The sequence below is a fragment of the Orycteropus afer genome, unplaced genomic scaffold (genome assembly GCF_000298275.1).
Source record: "Orycteropus afer afer isolate SDZICR_OR568_19922 unplaced genomic scaffold, OryAfe1.0 scaffold00607, whole genome shotgun sequence".
NCBI lineage: Eukaryota > Metazoa > Chordata > Mammalia > Tubulidentata > Orycteropodidae > Orycteropus > Orycteropus afer.
This window is the reverse complement of record NW_006922194.1, coordinates 576,157-598,207: the sequence shown is the minus strand read 5'-3', so window position 1 is coordinate 598,207 and position 22,051 is coordinate 576,157. Positions and strand designations below refer to the sequence as shown.

The 22,051-nt window shown below is 37.1% G+C and overlaps 1 protein-coding gene across 1 annotated transcript in view; it reads right to left on the bottom strand.

Annotated features, from left to right (window-relative positions):
- Positions 1–22,051, bottom strand: part of FAM120A (family with sequence similarity 120A) — a 201,842-nt gene that overhangs the window by 43,980 nt on the left and 135,811 nt on the right. The window contains exon 12 of the mRNA XM_007956323.1: positions 7,603–7,852. Within this exon, the coding sequence (XP_007954514.1) occupies positions 7,603–7,852 (250 nt within the window). The remainder of the gene's footprint in view (positions 1–7,602; positions 7,853–22,051) is intronic.

The following is a 22,051-nucleotide window of genomic DNA, read 5'->3' as shown; positions in this document are numbered from 1 at the left end:
AACCACTGAGACTATGGCCCCTAGCTGTCCTTCAGGTCTGGAATTGAACCCACACCTGTGGTTTCCAGCCAAACAATGTACATGCATGTGAGTTAAACATTTACCTCAATTAGACACACACCCTGGAGAGAACAATCATGGGAGAAGGAAGCTGCTTATGCACAGGGAGACAGCTCAGGACACAGGAGAGTATGGAGGGATGGTCAATGGGAGAGGTAACTATGGGGAGGAAGTGGGAGGGAGCTGTTGCATTGTGGTAAACTGTGGTCAATGGCATGAGACAAAGTATATGTGAACTGCTGTATGGAAAGTGAATTTGCTCTGTAAATCTTCACCCAAATCACAATAAATTAAAAAAAATAATAAAATAAATACAAAGACAGATTCTGAAATGGATCATTTTGCTACATAAAGGACATTACTGGGACAACTGGCAAAATATATTCTGAAGTTTGGACAGTAATAAATTATCCACGTCAATTGATTATTTTTCCCTTTTAATAAAAATTACTGTTTTTAAAAAATGTCAATTGATTTCAGTGACTATACTGTAGTTGCATAGAAAAATATCCCTGTTTGTTAGCAAATCAAACTAGAATATTTGGGGATAATGCAGTATCTGCAATCTCAAATGCTTCACCTTTTTTTTTCTTTTTTTAAAACAAAGAAACAAAAACTGTCCATACTATATTTGCAACTTTTCTCTAAGTTTGAAGTTGTTACAAAATCCTCCCCCCTCCACACAAAAAAACCTACTGATCATTCAAGTATGCATAACAATTCAAATTAACTTCAAATCTTCAGCAGTGTCAACAAATACAACAGCTGAGAGGGCCAAGAAGCAGTGACACACCATAATAAGCACACCTACTGCTCAGATTATGGTTTCTAAATAAAACTTTCCAAAGAAAAGACCCAGGGCTCTTTAGAGAAGGGGTGATTCCAGGGCTGGGACAGGGAAAATATAAGATAAGCCATGAACATGTTATGGAGTCAGAAAATAAAGAAATACTAAAAGGGGTGGGGGAAATAGAACTTGTCAAAAGGATGCAGGAGACAATCTGAAAAAGTTCCCAACAGGCAAAGCTGACATATTTGAGCAACAAAATAAGTAACAACAGACTGCATTACAACCCAAGAACAAAATAAAGCCCCATGAGTCTATACTGATATAAATAAATGTCTGAGTAAATAAGTAAGAGAGAGAGACAGAAATTCTTCCTTACATAGGAATTTCAATTAACTGAACAGATCCATAACAAAAGAAGAAATAGAACAGGTCATAAAAATATTACCAACAAAAAAAAGTCCTGGCCCAGACAGTTTCACGGGAGAATTCTACTAAACATTCAGAGACAAACTGACACCAATCCTTTTCAAACTATTCCAAACCACAGAAAAGGATAGAATCCTCACTAATTCATTTTATGAAGCAAGCATAACCTTGATACCAAAACCAGGCAAAGATATCATTCAAAAGGAAAACTACAGACCAATATCCCTCACCAATATAGATGCAAAAATCTTCAACAAAATCCTAGCCAATAGACTCCAACAACATATCAAGAAAATCATTCATTATGACCAAGTGGGGTTCGTATCAGGTATGCAGTGATGGTTCAACACGAGAAAAACAAAGTCCTCCATCACTTGGGAATAAATCTTACCAGGGACACAAAATAAAACAAAGGAAAAGAACCACATGATCATATCAATCGATGCAGAAAAGGCATTTGATAAAATGCAGCACCCATTCCTGATCAAAACTCTCAGCAAAATAGGAAGAAAAGGGACATAATAAAGGGCAGATATGTAAAACCAACAGCCAACATTGTAGTCAATGGAAAGAGACTGAAATCATTACACTTGTGAACGGGAACCAGACAAGGATGCCGTCTATCACTTCTATTCAACACTGTAATGGAAGTCCTAGTCATGGCAATTAGGCATCCAAATTGGTAAGGAAGAAGTCAACTATCCCTATTTGCTGATGATATGACCCAATACCTAGAAAATTCAAGAGACTCAGTAAAAAATCTATTGGAACTAATTGAGAGATTTAGCATTGTAGCAGGATACAAGATCAACAACAAAAATCAGTTGGATTCCTCTAAACCAGCAAAGAAATTGCTGAAAAAGAAATAAGGAAATCAACACCATTTACAATGGCTACCAAAAAAATTAAATACTTGGGAATAAATCTTACCAGGGACACAAAAGACCTGTACAAAGCAAACTATAAAAGACTACGTCAAGAAACCATAAAAGATCTACATAAATGGAAGAATATACCATGCCTGTGGATAGGAAGAAGGAACACTGTGAAAATGTCAATTCTACCCAAAGCAATCTATACATTCGATGCAATCCCAATCCAGATCCCATCAACATTCTTGAAGGATATGGAAAAACCAATCACTAACTTTATACGGAAAGGAAAGAGATCTCAGGTAAGCAAAAGACTACTGAAGAAGAAAAACAAAGTAGGAGGTCTCACACTGCGGATCTCAAAACCTACTATATATAGCTACAGTACTCAAAACTGCCTGGTAGTCCAATGGAATAGAATTGAGAACCTAGAAATAGATTCATCGACCCATACTCTGCTGATCTATGACAAAGGGCTATAATCCATTAAATAGGGAAAAGAATGTTTGTTTAATAAATGGTGCTGACAAAATTGGATATCCATTTGCAGAAAAATGAAACAAGATCTGTACCTTGTACCATACACAAAAACTAACTCCAGATGGATCAAGACATAAATGTGAAACCTAAAACTATAAAGTTCCTCAAGGAAAAACTAGGGGCAAATTTTGGGGCCCTAATGTATGGCATAAATAGATTATCAAGCATAATCATAGATACACAAACGAAAGAGAAACTAGATGAATTGGACCTTTTAAAAATTAAACTTTATGTACTTCCAAAGACTTCTCCAAAAAAGTCCAAAGAGAACCTACAGATTGGGAAAAAATATTTGGCAATGACATCTGACAAGGGACTGATCTCTAGAATTTATAGAAAACTTCTACACCTCAACAGCAAAAAGACAAATAATCCAATTAAAAAATGGGCAGAAGGCATGAACAGACACTTCACCAAAGAGGATATTTGGCAGCCAACAAACATGAAAAAATGCTCACAATCATTAGCCACTATAGAGATGCAAATCAAAACAACCATCTTGTCCTAGCACTAGTACCAAAGCTCAACAAGACAGAAAATAACAAATGCTGGCAAGGAGGCGGAGAGATTGGGACTCTCATACATTGCTGGTGGGACTGTCAAATGATACAACCACTGTGGAAAGCAGTATGGCGATTCCTTAAGAAGTTGGAATTAGAAATACCACTTGACCTAGCCATTCCATTACTAGCTATATACCCTAAAGACCAGCCACTCCTCAGAAGGAAGGTTGGGCAACCTACTTCCATAGTGATAAAGCCTTGGGAAACCCAAGGCTGGGTTGCTATGAGTCAGGTTTGACTCAACAGCAGTGAGTTTATCCTAAAGAAGTGAGAGCCAGGACAAAAACAGATATATGCACACCCATGTTCATCACAGCACTATTTACAATAGCCAAAAGATGCAAACAACTAGGTGTCCATCAACTGAAGAATGGATAACCAAAACTATGGTACATACAAACAATGGAATACTATGCAACCCTAAAGAATACAGAATCTGCAAAATACCACATAACATGGACGAACTTGGAGGACATTATGCTGAGTGAAATAAGTCAATCACAGAAGGACAAATACTGTATCAGTCCATTATTGTAAAATGTCAAGGAAAGGTTTCTATATGGAAAGAAATTGTTCGTTACCAGGGGAGGGAGAGGAGAGGAGGGGAGAGAACACTGTTAGATAGGTACAGACAGGTATTGATTTGGGTGAAGAGAAGGGCAATGTACCAAATGTGAGTGATCAACATGGTGGCACTGAGGACGAGGAAAACATAAAGAGGTACACAGAGGTACAGACAACAAAAATGAACCCTTCTGTATATACAGTACTGTGTTGTCAGTGAAGGCAAACACGGATATACAGGTAGATAGATGGGTAGAGAGGCTGAACTATTAGGTATATCTATGCAGGGGGAAGTGTGCCCAAGACCATATATAGGGTTGGCAGACAATGTTTCTACAAGTATATTGCTATGTTCTGTAAGCATTCCTAGGTATATAGTAGAGCTGATAAGGGACAAGGTTGTAGTCACTTCTTGGCCACAGCCAGCTACCCAGAGGGAGCGAGTAGTTGGACCTGTGGGCTCAGGACCACAGGGGTCCCACAGGGTCGCAGGGAACCTAAGCTCAATTGGCATAACATACTACATAAAAACACTGTTCTACATCCTAGTTTGGTGAGTAATGACTGAGATCTTAAAAGCTTGCAAACGGCCATCTAGATGCAATGATGGGCTTCTCCTCGTCCACAGCAAAGAAGAATGAAGAAAACCAAAGATTCATGGCAACAATTAGTCCAAGCGTCTGGTACACCATGCGATCTGAAGCCTATACGGCTATGAGACCAGAAGAACTAGATGGTGCCCAGCTACCACTATACACAACTTGGAGGGGGATCTATGTAGGAGATCCTGTATAGAGTGGGAGAACAATGTGGAACAAAACTCAAAATCATTTAAAAAAAAAAAAAGGACCAGGTTTGCTGGTCTGATAGAACCTGATGGAACCACTGAAGACTATGGCTCCTAGATGCCCTTCAGGTCTGGAACTGAACTCACTCCTGTGGCTTCCAGCCAAACAAAAGACAGCCATATGAGGTGAACATTTACACTAGGTAGATATACTCCTTGGAGAGAACAATCATGGGAGAATAGAAACATTGTATATACACAGGGAGACAGCTCAGGGGGCCAGAGTACATGGAGACACAGACACAGGGAGGAGGTAATTATGAGAAGGAAGTTGGAGGGGAGTTGCAGCACTGTGGTAAATTGTAGTTGATGTCATCCGATAATGTGTCTGTGAGCTGCTATATGGAAAGTGAATTTGCTCTGTAAACTTTCACTCAAATCACATTAAAAAAAATTAATTGATACATATAGAAGCAATGAGGGAAACAGAAAATCACCATCAGAACACCATAGTAATAAAACTGCTTTAGCCCAGACCCACTGATGGACGTTAAAATTAATGGGTAAACAGTTTAAGAAGAATCAAGGAAACATGCATAGTCTCAAAATTACCTCTCCAAAATTATTTAGTAATTAAAAAGGGAAAAATAGGAACTGAAAGTAAAAATATTCACAAGTACACAATCAATATAAATAAATGACAGAATCAACAAAAAAGGGAGAGAGAAATTTTCCTTATAGAACTCCAAATAAAATGTGTAGATACTCCCCCCGTTCAAGAAATGGTATTTAAGCCCCCTGCCCCTTGGGCTGGACTTAGTGACTGCTTCCAAAGAATAGAATATGTTAAGCGAAAGAAAAATAGCAACTTTACAGACAATCCTGGCAGATACCTTAACAAAGTGAACCCGTGAGCATCACCAATGATAAGTCATATGATATCTGGTACCTTGTACCCCACAGAGTGATGGGATGGGAAAGGCATACTATCTCTGGGGTTTTCTTCCCCAGGATATACAAACCTAATTTAATCATGAGAAAGATAAAACCCACTCAAACTCAAACTGGGGGACACACTATAAAATATCTGGCCAGTACAATTCAAAAGTATCCAGATGACAAGAGACTAGGAAGGATAAAGAACTATCACTGACCAGAGGAGACTAAGGAGACATGATAAGTAAATGCCATGTGGGATCCTGAACTGGATCCTGGGACAGAGAAAAGACATTACTGGGAAAACTAGTGAAACATGAATAAATTCTATAACATAGTTAATGAAGGATATTCAAGAACTCTGGTACAGCTATCTTTATAACTCTTCAGAAAGTCAAAATTCTTTCAAAATAAAGGATAACCAACAACAACAAAACAAAAAAAAAGTGTCTAAACATACATTTGAATCAGTACCTCAACACATTTGTGTTTATTCATGTAAGAGTTCCATTCAACTTATTTCCATACCCTCAATAACAACAATAGTTAATAGCGACATTGCTACTTTTTTGAAAGGTGGAATAAATAAGGTAAAGCTGTATTTTTTATTCTCAGAGAGCACTAAAGATGTAATTGAAATAACATACATTACAAATGTAATAATGGGGGGGAGAGGAAAGGTTAAACTTATCGTGAGTTTACTAGCTGCACTGCTCAAGTGTTTTTGATGTATTAAGTTGTTTAATCTTCTCAACAATCCTTTGGAACAGGGACTATTACAAACTGCATTTCAGAAATGAAGAAACTAAGATACAAAGAAGTTAAAGACTTTGCTTAAAGTTGCAGTGATAGGTGGAGCAGCTAAAATTCTACCCAGTGTCTTGGCCACAGAGCAGATGCCTTCTCCAGAGTGGTGCTGAATGTTGTTTTAGGGTCTACGGGTGCTACTGCCCACTAGTACAGACATGGTTTGAAAGTAAAGGAGTTGTGCTGTGCTATGTGAGAGCCTGGGGAAGTCCATGGCTCACTGGTAGCAGGTCCTGACATGCTCTGTAAGGAAAGGAGACCTTCTCTCAAATCATTAAGTATATGATTCAGTTAAGTTTTGCCTTATTTTGATTAACTGGAATTACCTGAGTGACATTCCACTTAATAAATTAAAAAAAAAAAAAAAAAAAGACAAACCCACTGCCATTGAGTCAATTCCAACTCACACCAACCCCCACTGGTTTTCCAAGGAGGTAAATCTTTACAGCGGTAGATTGCCCCATATTTTCTTTGCAGAGTAGCTGGTAAGTTTGATCCTCCAACCTTCTGGTTAGCAGTCAAATGTCTCAGGCACTGTGCCACCAGAGTGCCTTCATTTCACTTATAAGAGGAAAATTCCTCAACAAAAACTTACCTTAAGGTGGTTTAAATACTAGTAAAACTACTTTTGATGAGAGATTAAAATCAACATACATTTGGCTGCAATGCATTTTTATTAAGAAAAGAATTACTACTCATAAATTCTTCCTCCATATACCCTTCAAAATCTTCGATAATTTAAAAATAAACTATATTTAAATTATACAATATTTTACATGCCATATACATTTATCAAATATGCCTACTACATATATATACTTCTTATTGTTGTTAGGTGCTGTCGAGTCGGACCCAACTCATAGCGACCCCTCCTTGCGTTTCTGAGGCAGTATTACTACAGAAGTAGATTGCTCCATCTTCCTTCCGAGGGGTGGCTGGTGGGTTTGAACCGCCAGCCTTGTGGTTAGCAATCAAATGCCTTAGCCACTATGCTACCGAGTATATTATGTTAAATGGTCTTTATTTTAATAATATATATAAACATAGGATTAAGATAAATTACACAGGCAATATGGTTCCACTGAGTATAAACTTTGCCTATCTTATACAGAATACATATTTGAAATGGCAAATACAGTATCTGGAAGAACTCTCAACAAAGATGCCACCCAACCTACCCTGACTTACTACAAATGCACTGGTAGTTCTGAGGTTGCTGGGTTCCACTCCCCGCACAAAGCATGACCCAGCACGTACCGTAAGACACAGCAGAGCACCATGAGGTGAGTGGGCACATTTGCTGGATTAAGCATGGCTGGTGTGTCTGATCGCATGCAGGCCAGGAAGGCTCGCATCCTGCGGTTCTTATCCTCAACTGCCTTCCCCAGCCACAGTCTCTTCAGGTTAGGGCAGGTCCATTCCCTGAATGCAAGTGCTTCCACCAGTTCAGGGGTCTGAGGAGACTTTCCTTTGTAAGCTGCCCATTCTTTAATTATCACTGGTGAAACTACAGAAAGGAAAAATCAGAGGAAAAAAATCATTTATTTACCACATTTCACCTACTTAAAGCCTTAACCAAAATAAACCGCTCTAATAATTAGTCTGAAGATTTCACCTCTCATATAATAGTGCATTTTAGTTAGCAGGCTGCCAATCATAAAGCTCTACTTTTTAACCTGTTTTGTTTGCATAAATTACTTTATGTAATTTAATGAATCATTCACAATTCCAGTTACACTAGAGATTTCATCTCAAGTAAACCATGATTTGATTTTCCTATATAATATGTATAAATCAAGACTGTCAGCCAAAATTTAGTATTTTAAATCTATTAATAATTTTAATAAGAGCAACTGATGTAATTCACAGATGTATGTAATCCATCTGATTATTTTAACATGAAAAATCCAATTTAAATAGCTCATGGCTTTTCCTACGTATACACTTTCACTAATTAGATTTAAGAAATTATTTATATTTGGTAGCTATTTTACTTAAGGACCTACTACATCAACATACCACCACTTGTCTGATAGGTTGTCATACTGTGGTGTGGTGGTATATGTGTTGCTGTGATGCTAGAAATTATACCAACGGTATTTCAAATACCAGCAGGGTCACCCAAGGTGGACAGGATTCAGCAGAGTTTCAAGACTAAGACAGACTAGGAAGAAGTACGTGGTGGTCTAATTCTGAAGAAAGTGGCTACTAAAAACCTTACAAATAGAAGAACACTGTCTGATACAGTGTCAGAAGGTTGGAAGGCACTGAAAATACAACTAGGCAAGAACTGCTTCCTCAAAGTAGAGTCAACCTTCATGAAATGAAGGGAGTAAAGCTTTTGGGAACTTCATTTGCTGATTTAAGTATGACTCAAAATGAGAAGAAATAGCTGCAAACACGCATTAATCATCAGAACAAGGAATGTAGGAAATGTGAATGTAGGAAAATTGAAAGTTGTTAAAAATGAAATGGAACACTTAAAGTTGATACCTAGGCATTAAGTGAGCTAAAATGGACTGGTATTTGCCATTCTGAATCAGACAGTCATATGGTCTACTATGTTAGGAACGACAAATTGAAGAGTAATGGGTATCACATTCATCATCAAAAAGAACATTTCAGGAACTATCCTGAAGGACAATAATGTAAAGGATAGGATAATATCCATACATATACAAAGAAGACCATTTAATATGACTATTATTCAAATTTATGCACCAACGACTAAAAGGCAAGATGAAGAAACAAAGATTTTTACCAACTTCTACACTCTGAAATTAATCAAACACACAATCAAGATGCACTGATAATTACTAGTGATTGGAATCCAAAAGTTGGAAACAAAGACATGGCATCGGTAGTTGGAAAATATGCCCTTGGTGAAAGAAATGATACCAGAGATTGCATGACAGAATTTTCCAAAACGGCAACTCCTTTACTGTAAATACCTTTTTTCAATATAAATGGCAACTATACATATGGAACTTGCCAGATGGATTACACAGGAATCAAATTGACTCGATCTGGGGAAAGAGGCAATGAAACAGCTCAATGTCATCAGTCAGAACAAGGACAGGGGCCCAAGATAGAACAGATCCATACTTCCTCATATAGAAGTTCATGTTTAAGGTGAAGAAAATTAAAACAAGTCCATAAAAGCCAAAATACGACCTGAATTTAGAAACTATCTGAAGAACAGATTTGATGCACTGAACACAAATGACTAAAGATTACACGAGTTGTGGAAGGACATCATACACGATGAAAGCAAAATTATTAAAAAGACAAGGAAAGAAAGACATGATGCCAGAACTTGCTATTGAATGCAGAGCAGCTAAAGTGAACAGAACAAATGATGAAGTTAAAGAGCTGAACAGAAGATATCAAAGGGTGGCTCAAAAAAGACAAAAGTAAAGTACTGTAATGAAACCCGTAAGAATTGGATTTAGAAAACCAAAAAGGAAGAATACACCTGGGGTTTCCCAAGCCAAAAGAAAAATTCAATCAGTTAGTTGCATACTGAAGGATGCTAATGGGCAAGTACTGAATGACACAGAAAGCATCAAAGGAAGATGGAAGGAATACAAAGTCACTGTACTAAAAAAGAACTGGCTGATGTGCAACCATTTCAGAGAGTAGCATATGATCAAGAATAGATGGTAATGAAAGAAAATTGCCAAACTACAAAGGAATTGGCAAAAAAAACAAAGCTCCAAGCACTGACAGAACATCTATTGAGATGTTTCAACAAACAGATGCAATGCTTGAAGAACTTACTTGTCTATGCCAAGAAATTTGGAAGGCAGGTACCTGACCAACTGACTGGAAAAGATCCATATTCGTACCCATTCACAAAGAAATGTGATCCAAAAGAATGAAGAAATTATCAAACAATAAATACCACAAGGAAATAAAATTTTATTAAAAATAAATAAATAAAACCACTTCAGCAGTACAAAGTTAGGGAACTGCCAAATATTCAAGCTGGACTCAGAAGAGCACGTGGAACAAGGGATATCATTGCTGATATCAGATGGATCCTGGCTGAAAGCAAAGAATACCAGGAAGATGTTTACTTGTTTTATTGAATATGCAAAGACATTTAACTGTGTGGAGCATAACAAATTATCGATAACATTGTGAAGAACAGAAATGCCAGAACACTTGATTGTGCTTATAAAGAACCAGGGGCAGTCGTTCGAACAGAGCAAGGGCATGTTTTATGGTTTAAAATCAGCAAAGTTGTTTGTCAGGACTGTATCTTTTCCTCATACTTATTCAATCTGTATGCTGAGCAAATAACCTGAGAATTTGGACTATATGAAGAATGTGGCATCAAGACAAGAGGAAGACTCATTAACAAACTGTGATAGGCAGATGATACAACCTTTCTTGCTCAAAGTGAAGAGAACTTGAAGCACTTACTGATGTAGATCAAAAACTATACTGGTAAGTATGCATTGCCATTATATCCCAACATATAAAAGCAAAAATCCTCACAACAATAAGTAACATCATGATAAACGGAGAAAAGACTAAATTTATCAAGTGGTTGTTTATTGTTGTTGTGTTGTTATGTGCCATCAAGTCGGACCCGACTCACAGTGACCCCTCCTTGGGTTTCCGAGGCAGTATCACTACAGAAGTAGATCTCCCAACCTTCCTTCTGAGGAGTGGCTGGTAGGTTTGAACCGCCAGCCTTCTGGTTAGCAGTTATCAAGGATTACATTTTACTTGGATCCACAATCAACACCCATGGAAGCAGCAGTCAAAAAAATCAAACGACGTACTGCATTGGGCAAATCTGCAAAAGACCTCTTTAAAATGTTAAAGAACAAAGATGTTACTTTGAAGATAAAGGTAAGCCAGGGTATTTTGTCACTTCATAGGCATGCAAAAGTTGGATGGTGAATAAAGAAAAATTGATGCATTTGAATCACGGTGTTGGTGAAGAATATACCATGGCCTGCCAAGAACAAACCAATCTGCCTTGGATGAAGTACAGCCGGAATGCTCTTTAGAAGCAAGGCGAGTGAGGCTTCTCCCTTTGGTCATGTTGTTAGGAGGGACCAATCCCTGGAGAAGATATCATGCTTGGTAGAAGGTCAGCAAAAACAACAAGACCCTCAACAAGATGGACTGACACAGTGGCTGCAACAGTGGGCTTAGCCATGGCAATGATTGTGAGGATGATAAAGGACCAAGCAGCGATTCGAAATGTTGCACATAAGGTCACTATGTGTCGGAAACGACTCAACCGTACCAAACAACAATCTGAACGTAACTCTATTTAAAAGAATGGTACTATATGAGGACATATGAAAGGCCCACTAATACAAGTAGAAAGAATGTTCTAAGTTTTGAAATCCTAGATGACACCAACATACAGTAATTATATTCATCAAAACTTAAGACACAGCGTAAATTTTTCTGACATTTTACTTCAAAAAACAAGTAAGAAGTTCTAAGTTCATGTATTACAAAAACAATGTCCTTGTACCCATAACGATGGTAACACTATTAGAGTTAATATGTTCTTACAAATACTTCAGCATGTACATTTTCCCACATCTCTAAATAAATTCAGGAAAACTTAACATCAGTATGTTAAGATTTCTCATAAACTGCATTGATTTAACAATCTGATGATCAAACTTAGGTATACAGTTCATAAGTAATCAATAGCTTACTTGAGTTCAATAAACATAGAACCAAAACAGGAACCTGAGTGATCCCTAGCCCACTCAGCTGCTGGACACAGGCCCAAAGCCCCAAACCATCCAATAGCATAACCACACAGCCCTTTCCAGGTCAGGGTGCTGGCAAAGAGTTCTGATTGATCTTCAACACACTGTTTCTATCCAAATAATATTTATTCAACTAAGTTCAATTTCCCTAAAGTTATGGCTGTGGCAGTTGAGAGATTCTGCAGAATCCAAAATCTTGATAAAGGCTGAATGAATGACTAGTTCCACCTCTAGTCTAAGCATAGCTATGTAATATAGTGATCTCTTAAAATGAAAAACATCAACAGTTAGTTATCTGTCTATAGCTTGTCACCAACAGAAAAAAAAATACTCAAGCACATTTCTGTATCCTACAACAGACTGTTTCAAAGATAAAGGAGTTTAATAGCCCCATATATATAAATGTGTCACATATACACACCATTGACCACAGCATTGTTGAAGGCACTGAGATCAGGTCATTTTGGAGGGTTAATTGTAAATGTTGCCACTTCACATGAAGCAGACTCTTTGAACAGATATACAAATCAAGACAGTTACTAAAAATTTTCCTTATTAAAAAAGTTAATTTTATCATTAGGAAAATTCTCTTCATTTACATTTAAGTATCTTTGTGTTTAAATGTTAAGACAAATTTAAAGATGTAGCATTGGAACTCCCTGATAAGGAATTCAAAAGAATTATATTTAGGTACCTGCAAAGGATTGAGAGACAGATAAAGAAAAACAAAGACAAAACCCTAGAAGAATTTAACACTGAAAATGCTCATTTTAAACTCCATCAAGTCAAAACACAGATATACATGTGTAAATAAATACATGTCTCTTTTACTTTATTCAATATTTTTCAGTGTCAGATTAAAAAACCAATAATGTCTTTCTATATAATTAATTGGACCCTGTCCTTTGGACTCACAATCTAGGAGATCACTACTACATTTTTCTCCTGAGCTACATCAAAGAACAGTTTCAAAAACATTTTGCAGTAGCCTGTGATATGTGAAGAACTGTCATCGTTGTCATCATCACAATGCCACCATCACCAGACACAGGTGCCATTCCTGTAGGCAAGGCACCTTCCAGGCATTACTTCCTGGCATCCAACAACTTTATAGGACTGGCACTATTATGAGCCCCAGGAAGATAAAAACTGGCTAAGGGAGGTTACATAATTAGTTATTAACCAATATGCTTTTATTTCTATTAGATTCACACAGAATTTATTTCAGTGTCATATAAAGCAAAAATGCATAAATTTAATTTTTCTATACAACATCATTTTGGTAGCAAAAATTTAAGGAACTGACCAGATTTTATTTTGAGTGGTAGAAACAGTTAAACTAAGTTGTATCAACCCTCACCCCCCAACACTGGTTTAGGGACACACATATGCTCACACACCATACATAGAGCACAGCATGCATTTATTACATCTCAAACAGATTATACATGTTACAAGTTCTCTAACATGTATTGAATTCAAATTGAATACTACCAGTTAACATTTATTCAGGCATTCTTATGAAATCTGTCTTTAGCTTAGTTCATTTATCATTTAGTCAGATTTTTCTTGTCTCTCTTTAACCACTTTAAACTGATTTTATTTATGTTTTGCTTTCATTCTAGAAATAAAATGTTGGAGAATTTTCAATTCTCAAAATCTTAACACTTAGACTTCTATATCTTTCTTAGACCTCTTATCTTTCCAAATTACGACATCAAAATTAAATAAGAGATTTTGAGCATTGTTTCAGGTAAGAGATACTAGACATAACTAACTCTCTGCATAACCCTCTGAGAAGTATTATTTCAGCTTCAGAATTCTCAGGATGTGCCCTGGTTTTCTTTCTGCACTGGGGCTCTGGAGGCAAAAGTGTGCCTGAGTTTACCTGGCATGATGCTATATGCTCAGATTCTATAAAACTCTAACCAGAGTTTCTATAAAACTCTAGTTAGAGACTAGAGACTTCCTTACTACCTAGTGCAAGGGTCAGAACCAAGGGAAGGTACATGAGAGGTCAGGGCTTAAAACTGGAGGTGCTGTTTATCTATAGCACATTCAAGTGCAGGTTGGTAACATGCTGACAATTAAATATAATAAAGCACATAGCACCCTTGACAGTTATATAGTTAGAATTGTGTGAGATCAATGAACATTATAGATTCATTAGATCTATGCATTAATTAGCATTTTATAGATTAATTCCAAGGAACATCAATTTTTAGGTTGATATATAGCAGTCTCCAGGGCACTAGGAAATAAACAAACAAAAGACTTCACTCTCCTTTACAACTTCCCTGAAACGGGAAAGCTGGAAAGTGGCCATTTTAAAGAGATTTAAGATCACACACTATAGTTTCTTCTCTTTACTAGGCTCTAAGTTTCTTTTTAAAATTTTAAGAAAGAGGTAAGATTACTCAGTTTTCAATGTATTATTTAGCTCACAGGAAATAAGAACTACAAAGTACTCAACCAATAGTAAGTAATCTGGGTTGTCAGTATCGCAAAAATCACTGGTTTTCCACTGGATTATTAACAATAGTGTCAAGGCAATGGGATTAAGAGAATTAAAGTTGAACACTGGCGGGGACTCCAAAAAGAACATCATGGTATAAAATTATCTCTGTAAGGGTACTACTTTAAGAGAGATACATTCATGTGGCCTCTTTAAAATAGAGTCAGAACAGTCCAAAAGTCAGCTAATCCAGCTGCTACGTGGTGAATACATCTGTGCTTCATCACCAGTAAAAACTTATCTCATTAGTCCTACTTACAGAAAAATTCATCGTATCTTGAAGTAGTCTACTTCTAAAAGACTACAGTCTAGACTGCATTTCTTACCTTATATGAAACCAAATTTTTACATTGGCAAAACAACTCTAGGGTATCAGTACTCTTATGCTACCAGAGGCTAAATTCAGATTTTTTTCTTTACAAAAAAAATACTTGTAAATAAAAATATAATTTTAGGACATTAAAACATTATTATACTTAAAATGTCAGTAAAAACCCAACATTTTCAGTCAGAAGTTATTCTTGTCCTAAACATATGACAACCAGCTACCTTGAAAACATGCTGTAATACTGACTTTGGGATCAATCCTAGAACAGGAATAATAAACAGGCTTCATTTTGTATGCCAATCCAATGGACTGGGAGTGACTGCCTATTATGTCATATTATCAAGTATATCTCTAAGCTCAGTGCCAAAGAATACCATGATTAATTCATAATGCCTGCTAAAGGCTTAGGAAGGTAGAGCTGTAGCATCCATGCAACATGTTTATAGGTGAAGGCAAAAATTAAGAGAGATAAATTACTTCCAAGACAACAGCCATCCAGACTTTTCACGTTATGTGTGTGTGTGTTGCATTTGGGAGAGGAGCTGTTATTTTACTTGCTGAGCTTTCCTTTTAATAGGAAAACTATTCATTAACTTCCAAACAGCAGCAGTGTGTGAGTGGATTTCAACTGGTTCTCCATTTCCTAATGTTGACAAGTCTGTGAGCACCCTCCAAAACTCCCAAAGGTAAAGGTTGTGAATTTTTCCCTTAAACTTTTGATACCTCAGGTAGGGAAAACCTACCATCAAGAAAAATATAAATATATAAGTAGGTCACAGAATATGAAGAACAACATGTTATTATTGGCACATAAATAAATACCTATTTCTCATTTGTTCCACTTACACTGCCCTTACTTTATTAGAAACTTAGAAGCTCAAGGACATATGAAGCAAACAGCTGCAAAAGCTGGAATCTGTAAGGCAAAAACCTGTCAGAGAAGGAAAATTCAAATGTTTTCTACTAATAGAGAGCAACAGAAAAGTGGCTGTTAGACTGTGCCCTATCAAAGGCAGAAAACTTGTAAGACCTAGAAAACAAGGCAGTATTATTCTGGCTCTCACAGTTTTCCCCGTATTGATCTAAAAGAGTAACATCAAAGATTAGCCTGTCATATGATTCTTTTTTCTGTCTCTTGGGCTATGTCTGTTCAAAGTTCTGAGAAAAAAAGTTCATTAATGCTATTCCTGGAGAGCCTTGTATAATACAGAAATTCAGATAAATATGTAAACTGCCTCTATAAAAATTGTGGGAAAAGCTGTTTACAATAACCAGTTTTTACACATATTAAATCAGCACACTAATACCGATCATCAGAAAGTATTCCATTTCATAATATAAACACACTAAGTTTGTTTATTTACTTTTCATAAAGCAGCCCCAAATAAAAACATTTCTAAAGCAAACTGAATCGGGAAAAATCAATTTTCCTTTTTGCTATTCTTTATAGCTTAAAAACTACAAGAATATAGGTAAATCCTTTATGAAAATACTTTTCACTATTATAAGCTTCTAAAAGAGTCTCTGTTATGGATTGAATCGTGTCCCAAAAAAATATCTGTTGTAAATCCTAAGTTTTATACTTTCCTCATGTCTTGATCATGGGCACGTGTAACATGTTGTTGTTGTTGTCATGTGCCGTTAAGTCAGATCTGACTAATAGCGACCCCTCCTTGGGTTGCCAAGGCATATTACTACGGAAGGAGATTGCTCAACCTTCCTTCCGAGGAGTGGCTGGTGGGTTTGAACTGCCAGCCTTCTGGTTAGCAGCCAGGTGCCTTAGGCACCATAGTATCCATAATCTGCTGAGTGGCGTAGTGCCTAAGGCATTAGACTGCTAACCAGAAGCCTGGCGGTTCAAACCCACCAGCCACTCCTCGGAAGGAAGACTGGGCAATCTACTTCCATAGAGATACCGCCTCAGAAACCCAAGGAGGGGTCACTAGGAGTCAGAATCGACTCGAAGGCGTTGAGTTTGGTTTTTGGTTTATACACTTACTTATTTCTATCAATTACCCAATATATCTATAATTTATGTCCATCTACTTTTTTATTAAATAGATGGTATTAATTTAAAATATGCCAATCACTGAGCTTTATACATCCTAAACTTTCACCTACAGCCAAGGCTATTATTCATTACTGTAATCTTAAAACACTGAAAATTTGAAGCCCATCTTGCTTGCCCCTGACCCACTGCACCTTCTCACATTTACTTAAAAAAAAAAAAAAAACACCCAACAACAACAAAACCCAAACTCACTGCTGTGGAGTCAGATCCAACTCACAGCAACCCCTCCTTGAATTTTCTGAGGTGGTGTCTCTATGAAGCAGATTGTTCCATCTTCCTTCCGAGGAGTGGCTGGTAGGTTTGAACAGCCAGCCTTCTGGTTAGCAGTCAAATGCGTTAGGCACTATGCCACCATTGCTCCTAGTTGGCAGAAAACTATCAGGAAAGAATACCAGGAGCTGAATGTCAACCTGAGTTTCCTATTTGGGTATGGCAGAGGGCAGGGCTGGCACTGAGGAGAAGCTCTGAGGTGAAGGTAAAGAGACCTGTGACTATTAGTAGGAATATACCACCTAGTGAAGTAAGTCTAAATACCATGCCATTGCATTTCTGTTTTCCCACAGTGAAGATAACACAGCAAAGCAGAGCTCTGGGAAAGTTCTAGGATCCCTAGTGTTCTGGGATTCAGATCCTGTGTCCTGCTCAATCTCACCATTATTTGAGTAGCAACAGAAACCGCTTTCTCTGAGGATCTATTCCTCCTCCTGTCTCAGCAATTATCCACCCCACATACATGAATCTTCTTATACTTGAATATAAACTATTCTCCTCAGCTTGCCCTATTGATAAGGTTTAGAATTCCACACCAGTGACTTTCAGTGGCATACTGTAATAATAAATATGCTGATGAATTTTTTTAAAAGCAAAATTACAGAACCTAGGGATAGACAGACACAGAGGAAGAGAAAATACACTGCAAGCATGAAATTCAATATGACTTTCAAAAGGCTGGAAATTTTTTTATGATCTGATTCCAGATATTCTACTTCAATCATATAATGACTTGAAAAGAGAAACTTTGGTAAGTCATATTAAATAAAAAATTATGAGCACTTTATCATATGCCTTAACTAAGAAACAGACTGAACTTCCAAAGAGTAAATGTCTTAAACCAAGTAAGAGTTAAATATTTTTAAAATGACCCTGTAGACTTCCATCTGCCCTATCTGATTACAAAGCTGTCTCAGGAAATTCGTTTTGGTTACAGTGACCATTAACAGGAACATAACATTTGCATACATAAAATGACCTTATTTCTGAAGCCATTTTAGATTAATAAAATTCAGAAATAGCTATATTATCTACTTAAGCAGATGGGCTCATTTTGGAGTCCATATAAAGAGGTTTTAGTTATCAGATGTTGATCACAAAGCCACTGGGGTATTTTGTTGTTGTTGTTGTTATGTGCCATCAAGTCGGAACCAACTCATAGTGACTCCTCCTTGGGTTTCCGTGGTGGTATCACCATGGAAGCAGATCGCCCAACTCTCCTTCAGAGGAGTGGCTGGTGGGTTTGAACCACCAGCCTTTTGGTTAGCAGTCAAGCACCTTAGGCACTACACTAACAGAGCTCCCCTGGGGTATTTCAGGAACATTTATCACAAAAGTACTGACATTACAGTATATTTTTATGTGATTTATGACCTCTCACCAATTATACAATTTAATCTGCGTATCTTTCACATGATCTAAAAGTGGTCATAGGTTAGTAATTGACTCCTACGACAACATACATGAACAAGATTTAAACACATTCATGTTTCAAATCTTGCCAACCAAGAAATCTTGAGAAGTATTTTCAGACTGACTTTGGTTCAGCCTGATGAGACATCCCCATTTCCCACTTAAATGAATTAGAGCAGTGATTCACTGTACTCGTCTCAAACCTAAGGAAGCTACACTATCATCTCCTTAATAATACTAAAAACATGTATGAATGAATACTTTAAGTAATGAAAATTGTGATGATTTGCTTCTTTTGTCAACTTGGCCAGGCCAAGAGGCCTAGTGTTTTGGTCAAGCACTAGTCTAGATGTTGCTCTAAAGGCATTTTTTAAAAAATACTTATTTATTTATTCATTTATTCTGCTTTAACAAACAAATTTATTTTTCCAGTTTAAAAGGCCAGAAGTATGGGATCATGGCACTGGCTCTAGGGAAAGGGTTTCTCTTGTTAACTCTGAGGGAAAGTCTCTGTTTCTTTAAGCTTCTACTCCTTTGCTCCTTGGTGATCTTCAAGTGGCATGGCATCTATCTTCTTCCATCTCTACTCTTACCCTGCTCCTCTTACATGTCAAAAGATTAACTCAAAACACATCCTACATTAATACTTCATTTACATGACAAAGGATGCCCATTCCCAAATTGGATTATAACCACAGGTATAGGGGGTTAGGATTTACAACACATATTTTTTGGGGACACAATTCAATCCATAACAGGGACTCTTATAAAAGCACTGTGTCCAAGTGTGGTGTAGGACTCCAAAGGTATTTTTAGATGATTAACATTTACAATCAGTTAAAGGGTTTAATAGCAAAAACTGGAGTTGCTGAATAGACAAGGATTCTGCCTCAGGACTAAAATAGGTAACTTGCTGGAGTTTTCAGCCTGCCTGTCCTAAGGATTTGGAACTTGCCAGCACCTTCAATCACATGAGCCAATTCCTTAAAATCAAAATCAACCATATACTTGTGCACGTATGCACACAGATACACCCACACTTCTTGTTGACTCTATTTCTCTGGAGAACGCTAATATAGAAATTAAGTCAATGACATGAGGAGATTCTGTACTTAGCTGAAATTTAATAAATAGGTTATAATTAAAGTTCCTATTTTCATAAACAGGAATAATTTTAACACATGCACTGTTAGTAAGAGTTGTAAGACCAGATAGTATATCACATACTAATTTCTCACACAAGCTGTGTTTTCAGCAAGTAGAGAGCATTCAGGCTCAACATTCACAAAAGATTTACAGGACAGCAATCTTCTTTGTGGAGAGGTGGTGTTGCAATCAGAGTGACAATCAATGGAAATGTATTAATGACTTAAAAACTATATATTAACTAGTATTAACTAGTCTCTCAACTTTTAAACTAAGATATCAAATTTATACATATTTTCCAACACAGGTAAAATTTTATTTGTAATAAGCACATTAATAATACATTTTTCTAGATAAATATTTAAATTCCAGAGGCTTAATTAAATTCTTCCTAAGTAATGGTCATCTGAATCCACCTTTTTTTTCCAATTCAAAGGATTTGTTTCAGTTCAGTCCAGATGTTCTTAACTCTCACCAATGGTTCCTCCTTGCCTACAAAAGTAAAAACTCAATTTCATAAATAACCTGAACAGAAAAAGACTGTTTGCACTGACTTTTTAAAAAAAAAAAACTTCAGCATTTATTATGAGTGCACTCACACAAATACAATTTACTTTCCTAAAACACCAAACTTCAAATCTTTTTATCTAACAAAGCCATGTACCATGTACCTATATAAATTATTCATTCATTTTTAATACATGCTTGACACTCATTTAAGAGAGCAATACATACAATAATAGACTTAAATGTTTATGAACTCACTTTTAAAAATGTTGTTTTACTGCTGAAAAAGTTTAAACTACATTTGGGAAAAATTACAGCACTAGTTCCTTCTCCACAGTTGGAAAAAAAAACCTCCTATTGTCAATTCGTTAAGATCCAGACACAGTTAGGATCAGATCAGTTAGGATCTGATGCTTTTCTCATTACTAGTTGGCTCTCTTTCTCAGACCAAACCTGTAGCTTATCTTTACTTCCCCAATTATTCTGAATGTGCCTTCACCAAGAAAAGCGGTCCTAAAACATCTGCTCTTTTCTTCCATCTTACCTAACTCTATTAACGTCTTTATAAAATTTTCCTATTCTGATAAATTCACCATACCTCTTCTCACTCCTTCCCATTTGCCCAAAGAATAACACATTAACCAGACTATTCAGTCACCCAACCCAAAAGAGGGGGAAGGAAGAAAGAAGGAGATAAAGAGGGAAAAGAAGGGAGAATGAAAGGAAGGAGAGAAGCGGGAAGGGGAAAGGGAAGGAAATACTTTCTGCTGAATGTTCTCTAGGAAGCTGTCCTCCTACACACTTCAGCAATCTGAAAATACTTTGTACACACTGCCTTCTCCACCCCTTTTGTATTCCCTGCACCTCCTATCCCATTTTGCTTTTCAACTTCCTGGAACTTAAGACTTCAGTCCCCAATACCTAACAACAGCCTCCCAAGTCCCTTCCTTCACTGCCTGGTCGGTAGTGTCTGTTACCCATTGTTTCATTTCTAACTGCCCAGGAAGCATCTTAATTCTACCTAACACTAGTTCATTTTTCTAAGTTTTGTATTGTGGTGAATGACATCACCATCTGTAGTATGGCCTGTGTGAGTTTATCTTAGACTTCACCAATCCTTCTCTTTTCTTCCCTAGATGACACCATTCCCATGGCTTCCATCCCCAGCTGGAGTTGGTCTCTAAATGGCAAATCTGACCTTATCATTTCACTGCTTAAAACAGTTATAATGATAGACTTAAAAAAACTCCCTATACCTTTGCCTACCTCCCAGGGCCCGACTCCTCAGGCTATGTACTTCAGACCTGCAGAACCATTTGCCTTTCTTCAAAGAAGTAATTCTTTCTTGCGCCTTATACTCAGGAGATGCTGGTCCACTTAACTGAATACCTTTCCAGTGTTTTGTTTTCCCTATGATCTGTAAGAGAATGGCCTCTCCCAGGCTTATCATAATGTCTGGTACAAGCTAGGTACAAAATCAGTGCCAATGTACTCTAGAATGATTTTGGAGATTTCAACATGGGATAATTAATGTTTTAAAACTGCGAAACAGTGGAAGAGCACAAGAGATCAAGACTCTTACAGTAATCATTTTTATGACAATGCCTGATACCTATGATGAAGAACTTCCTGAAATGGGGGTTGGGGGGCAGCAGTGGCAGGGGCAATCTCATCTGATTCCAAGGGACAACCCAATACCTTCTGCT